The sequence below is a fragment of the Terrapene carolina genome, unplaced genomic scaffold, assembly GCF_002925995.2.
Source record: "Terrapene carolina triunguis isolate 2854851 unplaced genomic scaffold, T_m_triunguis-2.0 Scaffold427, whole genome shotgun sequence".
NCBI classification, from domain to species: domain Eukaryota; kingdom Metazoa; phylum Chordata; order Testudines; family Emydidae; genus Terrapene; species Terrapene triunguis.
Genome location: NW_020664778.1, coordinates 1 through 8,632, shown reverse-complemented (window position 1 = coordinate 8,632; position 8,632 = coordinate 1). Strand labels below are relative to the sequence as shown.

Here is an 8,632-nt window from a genome sequence, read left to right as displayed (position 1 = left end):
AAAAAAAAAAAAAAAAAAAGCGATCGCGATCGGCGGCGGCAATTAGAAAAAAAAAAAGCCGCGATCGGCAGCAGCAGTTCAGCGGCAGGTTCTTCACTCCTAGAGGGAGTGAGGGACCTGCCGCCCCCGAATTGCCGCAGGTGCTGCCCCTCTCCCTTGGCCGCCCCAAGCACCTGCTTGTTAAGCTGGTGCCTGGAGCCGGCCCTGTGCATAGGCTGGGGGCGGAAGGGGGCCCCCAAATTCCAGCAGCACAACTGCACCATGCATGAGAGAGTGAGGTGCAGCGGGGGGGGGGGGGGGAGGGGAGCAGGACGGCCCGGGCCGGCAAGGCCCGGGGGGGCGGGGCCTACCCCCCCCCCCCTCCCGGGCCTAGGGTGGTTACCCGGGGGGCGGGGGGGTGGGGAGGAGCCCTGCACAATGGTGCTGGTGGGTCTGACACCCCACCCCCCCGATCATTGCAGCAGTTCCATGTTTACATGGCGGGGGGTCAGTGAGCAGCGCATGACCCTGCCCTGAACCGTGGCCCCTGCAGCAGGCATCGGGCCCTGGCCTGTTGGCGAATGGGAACGGTTTCGGAGCAGGGCCCTGGGCAGGCCCTGCCCCAGCTGGACTGCGGGCAGAGAGCTGGCTCCGCACCTGGTGCTGCTGGAGCAGCCTACGGCCTGGGCACCAGTAACCCGTCCGGGCGCCGTAGCCACCTCGCTCAGGGGCGTGGGGAAAACGCCAGCCCAGACGGACGTTTGTGCCAAGCTAACCCCCCTGGAGCCAGCCCTAGGGTGAGAGACGGAGGCTGCCACCCAGGGCAGTGGGTTACCTGTGGGGACCGGAGACCTCCTGTCAGCGTAGGGAGAGTCTATGCTGAAGCGCCACAGCCATCAGGGTGAATCCAAAGTGCCCCCCCAGCCGCCTCAGAATGCAGAGAGCCAGACGGCTGTTTAGCCAGGAATTCACAAGTCACGGGGCTCACGCAGTTAATGGCCAAACTAGGCCCATGTGCCTGGGCCCCAGGCTGAGGCCTGCACGTCCCCCCACCCCACTTTGTACCAGCGTAATTGTAGCATATGGGGGGGATGCCCCCGGCGGGGACACAGCTTTATACATAAAGGTGCCTCGCAGTGGTAGAGGTTAGGCCCAGCGATACCAGTCGGCTCGAACGACCTGCACCCCCCGGGTAGGCAGCGGGGGTGGAGGGGTGTACCAGTCTCACTTGAGCAGCCCTTGTTAACCAGCACAGCGCCTGGTGGCTTAGCAAAGCAGGCAGGCCCGGGCTTTGGGAAGAGAAGCAGCCAGCAGGTCTTTGGTTAAAGGGCGGGGCGAGTTTAGCACTTACACCCAGCCAGGGCTCTGCTGCTGCTGCCCTGGCGCGTGAGCTTGGACCTGTCACAAACACTCAGTGCCTCAGTTTCCCCAGCATAGGCCCACCCACACACACTGCCCTGCCCCCCGGCCATTGCTGTAGGTGGCCCTTTCAGCTCGTGTGGGGGAAGGGGCCCCCGCGGGACTGAGCCGTGTCAGTTAGTGAAGCAGGGACGTGCTCTCCCCAGCCGTGCAATGCACGTGCGTCGTGTCCTGCCTGCAGAGCTGGGCCTCGCTTTGCACAGCACATGCCTAGGCCATGCCGGGCACCATGTGTGTCTCCAGGTTGCGGCTCTTACTTCATGCGGGGGGGTGAGGGGTGTTGCCTACACACTGTTCCTACGTGCCCTTTGGACTCCACTGCACGGCCACCACTCAGGCTAACGGTCTCTAATTAACTCGCTCCCCAGAACATGGCCACCTCCCAGCCCCACTGAGGGAGACCAGGGCTGACCCCAGGGCTGGGCGGGAGGGGGAGGCTCACGGTGCACGGGGGGTAGGGCTGATCAAGAGGCAGAGTAGCGTGTCTCCTCAGCAGTCACACACCCGCAGCCCGGCTGTTTTAAAGGGGGGTTTATTCCAGCCGCTGCCCTCCAGGGAATGCCCCGGATCCAGCACCGAGGGCTTGTGGGTAGGGACGTACGGCAACGGCCTCCGGCTGCCTGCCGGGGCTCCCGGCCCCCTGCCGGTCACGGCGGCGTGAACTCGATCACGTGGGTGGGTGGAATCAGCAGCTCCTTGTTCACCTGCGCAGGACAAGCCGAGGCCACAGTGAGGGTGAGGGTGCTCTCGGGGGGCACACCACACCCACTGGCTTGGAAGAGTCCCCGGGGCCCTCACTCTGGGCGGGGACGAGGTGCCACTACCCTCTGCCTGCTGGCGTTATACTCCGGTTCCCAGCCGTGGGGGGGAGAAGAGCTGCTGTATTCCCCAGCGGGGGCCAGGCGGACTCTAGTACTGGGGCTCCCCGTTCCCATGGGAGGTGACTGCCGCTCAGCAGGGCTCAGGGACAGTGAGCGTCCCCTGCTCATCCCCACCTGTCCTCTCCGTGTACAGCGAGTGCTGCGTCTGGGAAAGCGCCAGATTCCCAGCCCTGAATACTCACGTCGTGGAACAATAAGGCACGTACTGCATGTGCCCCCCGTCCCCCAACCTGGCACCTTCGCTAACCCTGCACGCCGGGGACCTAGGACCCTTTGCCCATCTCAGTCCAAACACTGCGGGGTTGGTTTCTCTCTCCTGCTCTGCTCATCTGTCCCAACGGCATCCTCTCTCTGCACTCACACGATCACTTCACCCCCTGGAGAGGTGTCTGCTGGGCCCACCCCACTACGCAACCCTCTGCTGGCCTTCAGAGCCCCTCCTGGCCCTCTGCCCATCCCCCCGGCATCTCTCCACCCCTCCACTTGCCCATCTTGGCTGGCAGAGGATGCACGGGTAGGCCCTGGCTGCAGCTCCAAGGACCAGCCTGTTCCACCTCCCACCGCTCAGAAACCACCTCTTCTGCTTGCCTGCAGCCCGCGAGGTGTCAGCCGGGCCGGCTATACGCTGCATCACCTCCCCTCACCCTTGCTCACTGCCACAGGGCCATGGGGGCAGCTGCCATGCATGGCCTCTGGCACCCTTAGCAATGAGCACTCACATAGTGCTCCAACGGCCAGTGAGGGAAGCTCCCAGAGGCCCTGGGCCCTTGTCCCAGCGAGGTACCAGCTCTCCCACTCACCTTGGAGGTGAGGTACTGATGCAGCAGCATGTGCAGCTCCGTGTTCTGCTGCTGGAGCCCGTCAAGATCGGTGAGCAGCTTCGACCGCTGGCTCAGCACGGAGCTTCACAAAGAAGGGACATGGGTGAAACCTCCCGATGGCAAAGCCTCTTCCTCAGGGGCCTGGGGGCTTTTAATGCCCCCTTTGCATTTCACACGTACAGCTGTGGCCCCGCTTTTCTCAAGAGCAGGGGGTGAGCGGTGCCCCCGCGTAGCTAAACCGATTGCGTCGCCCACAAATTGCCCCTGGCGTTTCAGTTGGATCCTGTGTTCTTCCCAGCTCACCCTCTGCGGCTGAGTGTACCCCGGAGAACGCCACTGACATAGCACGGTCCCCACTGACTGCAGGGGGCCCAGGGGCTGGGAAGCTCAGCTGGGGGGAGGGTTCTGTCTGCTCGAGTGACTGATGCTGTGAATGTCACTGGTGGAAAACCTCCATCAAAGGCGCTGCAGAGTCAAGCTCTGGTCATTTACAGAGCACTCAAAGATGGGAAAGAGCCAAACATGAATCATCCACATACAAGAAACTGATCTTCTACTATCCCACCACCAGGGATCACCCTACCTCCAGCCACCGCCCAGCAAGGGGTCTTGGGCCAGAAACCAGCGCTTCCCCACTGGGAGCTGGACTCCACCGGAGTTAATGAATGGCCAGTTATCCCTTTGTACAGACAGTGTCTGCAGGTTCCCCCAAGCTGAGCCCACGTGAAGACAAGCCCCCCAGGTGTGCACTGGCAGCTTGGGGGGCAAGCGGCCCAGAGGGCTGGTGTCTGCAGCACGTCTCTAACGACAAGCCCCGTCAGCACTGCCAGGCCTGGTGCCCTCACACCCGAGGGTGGGATGGTTGGGGGCCCCTGGCTGGGGCACTTACTAGTATTTCTCCAACGCCGCCTCCAGCGCGTTCCAAACCTTCAGCTTTGGCTCTGGGATGACGTGAGCCAGGGCCTCCCAATACTCAGAGTCCTTGGAGTTGTCCCGTTCCTCCATCACTTTCTTCACCTGCGGCCGCTTGTCCCTACGGGGGCAGAGAGAGGAGCCCTGGGCTCAGGGCACCGCTCTGCCCATCCTTTCAGTCACCCAGCCAGGTCTGAAAGGAGGGGCCATTGCTTGGGGCAGCGCCGGCATTAGCCTCACGGCTCCCTGCGGGCAGCAACCGGCTCCTCTCCTCCACAACTGTTCATTCACGTCTGCCTGCCCCACCACGTTCACCCCACCCGATCCAACTTGCTCCCCACCGCACAGCTCTCCCATGCCGAGTGAACCCCACTCGCTGTGGGGAACCCACCCTGCCCCACCTCTTGTCAACGTCACCTACAGAAACCAGTTGTGCCTGGGGGAGACGGCGGGGACCTTTCCACTGCTGAGCAGATCAGCCCAACCTCTATACCCCAGCACACCCGCCCAGTGCATTGGCAGCCAATCCCCAGCCTAGATGCCCCTCTTCCACTCTCCCCGGCCTCACTCCCGCGGTTCCCGGGCCTTGCCCCTCCTCCAGCTCACATGCTCAGATCAAGGGGCTACTCCTCGTATTCCCAACCAGCTCCCCGCCCCATTCCCAGCTAACGAGCTCCGCGCACGGCCCAACCTCACCTCGGCTTCTGGAAGTCCCGGACAAATGCTTTGAGGGCCTTGAGGACGTCATCGGGATGGAAGAGCAAAGAGGACGGTGACGCCGCCGAGCTCTGATGGGCCGTGCCTTCCTCCTTCAGGGCGGCCGATCCCGCGTCGTTGTCTGCTGCATCCACAGCGAGTTCTTCAGGGCCCTGCTCCTCTGCCCACTCCTTACTCTGCCCGGCAGCCATATGCACTGGGAGTGAATTCCAGCCACACAAGGCTCCAACTACAGCTAACCCGTTAATGCTCCCCCCAGCCCACAGCACCTCTACCCTAAACTGCAAACCCGGGAGGCTTCCAGCCATCCGGAGCCCTGCTTTAGTGACATCTGTATTTACTGGGCACAAATCACAGGGGCATGGGAGCCAAATTCAGCACTGATGGAAACAGCTTAGACTTCACCCATTTCAATGGTGTCATGGCTGCAGCCGCTGGACCACGCCTGTTCTCTTGATAAGAGCGACACCAACTCCCTCCCCCAGTGCGGGACTTTACAAGCCCCATCACCTCCCGGGGCTGCTGGGTCTCATCCCACAATGCCCACGTTCATCGTACCTGGCTGGAGACGACCTGCTGGGCTTTGAACTTCAAGAAGAAATCCACCAGCGTATACACGTCGTCTTCATTGTCAATTTCGAGGGCCTGGAGAAAGGCAGAGAAACGGCACGTCAGGTGGCAGCTGGGACTCCGAGATGTTGCTCTGGTCCCTTCCCAGGGGCCTAAGCTAAATTCACAGCCCTTCCCTTCCCAATGCAAAGGGGGCTGGCGCGGGACCAGCAGGAGTGCTCAGCAGGGGCAAGTCAAAGACCAGGTTCAGGTCAAGCTCTTGGTCTCTCTCAGTGAGATGTCAGACACCGGGAGCCCTGCAGCAGCACATGCTTCCCCAGGGAAAGAGAGTATGTCACACAGCTCCAAACCCATCCCTCTTCCCAAATAAGGGGAGAGGAGCCCAGCTCTCTTCGGGCAAAAGGGTGGTGGCCACAAAGGACCTCAAGAGGGTAGGCCCGGCGGGAAGGGGATGTGAGAAGTGGAGTCTTAGGGGGAGTGGCAGGGATATCTGCATGGGGGGAATGGAGGGCTGTACTGGGAACAACGCAGGACAGGGTGGGAGCCGGAAGGCCCAGGAGTGTATTGGGGATGGGGGATCAGTGGGAGCGAGGAGGGAGTGTCAGGGGAGTGGGAGCTGATGGCACTAGGGGTGGCAAAGGGAGGAACTGGCTTCAGGTACATCCCCTCTATCTTATTCCTTCTGCCTTTCAATCCCCCTTGGGAAGGGAGCCTCCCCCCCGCCCCTTCCCCAGCTAAACTCCCGGACCAGAGCACACGAGATCTCCCCACTGAGTCCTACTGGAAGTTACATGTGCACGGAACTTGCCCCTCCTCCCTTCCCCCCCTTGCAGGTGACAAGCTTCTAACGGCAGCATCTCAGCAGGTCCGCCCCTGTGGAGCTGCATCATCCACCAGCAGCTCTCAGCCCGCAGGCGCCGTACTCCTTCCCCAGCACACCCTGCTGGTTCTGGGGTGTGTTCCTGCAGCGCCCCTAACCCATGTGCTTTGTGCGAGACGCCCAACTAACCGCAAAGATTGCGTCCAGCCTCATCAGGGAGCGCTCGTGTCTCTCCAGGGGCTGCAGGAGTCCCAGCAGTTTGCTCTCTATCAGGAAGCCCTTGGAAGGAAATCACAGGAAGACGGCGAGTTCACAGGAGCGAGTGTTTCAATTCACACTAGGATCCCAAAGCCGCTAACTCACCCAGAGCCAGCCACAGCCCAGTTACTCTGTGCTAACCTCCATGCTCAAATAACAGGGACTCAAGTGATCCAGAGGGATGGGAACATTTCTCCTCCAGGTCTATAATGTAGCACAGCTCACAGCTCTGAACCTCCTGCCCTGGGCGTACTAAGAGAGGTTTTTAAATAACATTTGCAATGGGGATTCGAATCCCACTGCACATGCACTAACCTGCCACAGACTGGGGTGTGGAAAAGCCCAATCTCATGGGGGGTTAGCATTCACACAACAGCAGGATAAGGGTGGGGCAGTGGGCCTGGTTACCTCGGAAATCACATCCCCCTGTGCACTTGGAGATCACTTTCTAGTGCGTCTGATGGGCATCAGCTGGGACAGGATGTATGGGAATGCCAAACTGAATTATACTGTTCTGCCAGTAGGGGGCACCAGGTATAACCCTCTTCACAGGAGCTGGTGACAGCCACTGCGGGCAGTGTATTAAAAACCCGTGTATCCCTCTGGGGTGGACCCTCTACGCAGGCCACATCTGGTACGTGACAGCTGTGACACCCCCGTCCAGCAGCTGTTTGATGTGGAAGGTGTCACTGAGTCAGAGGCCCGAGCCGTCTCCAGCAGGGCTCGCGCTCACTGAGTCGCTGTTGGACAACTGGCAGAGCTGAGGGCGCTGGGCTGTGAGTTCCTGCAGGGCTGTGTTTACCCTGGCAGGGGGATCTCCCGGGGCTCGTGCCATGGCGCGACAGCTGTCTGACCCTGCCGATCCATAGGACATTCCCCGGAAGGACGTTTTTAGATCCCTACAAGCTGTTGCAAACGCAGATTAGCTAATTGCCATTTTGATGTATCCTATATTGCACCAGCCCCGTTCTACCCCCTCCCCCAAGGTGTGGCAGGCAGGTGGCACCAAACACATGTCAGCATCTCCCCTCACACACACATTCTGCAGCAAAAGATGCTGCCCGGGCAGGTGGAAGATCACGGCCGCACTGTGCCGGGTGCTGCTGTAGAAAGCACGGGGACCTGACCCTGGACCGGATGACATTTGAACCCATTGGAAGCCAGAGTGGGGGATCAGGAAAAGAAGACAATCCTCAGATCCAAGAAGCTGTTCTGAGAAGGACCGGCCCGGCGAAGGGCCAACACAGAGCCTTCTGCGGTCGGAGCTGGCAAGGACGGACTCACCGACTCGTCGCACAGGAGCTCCAGGATGTGTTTGACAGACTTCACCGAGATGTGCCGGGGAGGTTTAACTTCCTCTCCAGCCTCCGCTGCTGCCTCTTTTCTTCCTCCCTCCACACCCTCCTCCTCCTCTTCCTGCTGGCTGCTTTCTGAAGCACAAGGGGAGAGGGAAGCTCAGAAGACCCGTCACCTGCTGCGCTCCTCACCTGGCACAGGTAACCACCCCCGGGGAATCAGCACAGGAATCTAGTCAGAGGGCTGTTGGATGGAGAGCCATGAAAGGGGAGATGCTGGGAGGCCTGTCTGGAAGCAGTGCCAGCCATCTCGTGTGGTTACCACTTCAGCAGCTGATGCAAACCTCAGCAAGCAGTTCACAGCAGCAGGTGCGGCTGTCATTGCACTGGCCTCTAGGAGCTGGAGACAATGAGGAGCAGGGGGGTGCGGGGTGGTTGGGAGTGGAGGAGTTTCCATTTTAAAACAGGATTTGCAGAAAAGGTGCAGGGCTGTCTGTGATGCCACCCCAGCCTCGGCCAGCGGGCAGAGGCGCATGTCATTAGAAAGAGATCTGGTCTGGCTGTCCCAGGGGATTTACAATGACGACAGGTCCCTTCGCTTTCCTTCCACACCCCGGAGAGGCAAAGCAGAGCAGGGCACTGAGATTTGGGGGCCAGGGGGTTTATCCCCGCCTCGTAAGGACTCACTGAGCCCTCCTGGAAAGTCGCTGAACCCCTCTGGGCCTCAGCCTCCTCCTCCGGGATGGGGTGCAGGGAGGTGTCAGCAATCAGTGCATGGGAAGGACTTTGAGATCCTGGGGGAATTACAGACGCCACGTGTCCCACCTGTTAATGCCATCACCTCCTGGGCCAGCTTGCTGGCAGATCTGATTGCCTTGCGGTGCACGATGGGGCCCACGTTGTCCAGGAACCAGGAGTCAGGCTCCACCCAGGGGAGCCCCAGCTGCTGGGTGTGAATGA

The 8,632-nt window shown here is 60.8% G+C and overlaps 1 protein-coding gene across 1 annotated transcript; it reads right to left on the bottom strand.

Annotated features, from left to right (window-relative positions):
* Positions 1 to 1,972: 1,972 nt before the first annotated feature.
* DRC1 (dynein regulatory complex subunit 1) lies at positions 1,973 to 7,807 on the bottom strand (the record flags this gene model as incomplete). Its single annotated transcript, XM_026658324.1, has 7 exons — positions 1,973 to 2,102; positions 3,080 to 3,182; positions 3,990 to 4,133; positions 4,709 to 4,905; positions 5,288 to 5,374; positions 6,309 to 6,398; positions 7,662 to 7,807. Coding segments are annotated over 7 exons (824 nt in total), but the record flags the coding sequence as incomplete, so codon positions are not given.
* Between the last annotated feature and the right edge of the window lie 825 nt (positions 7,808 to 8,632).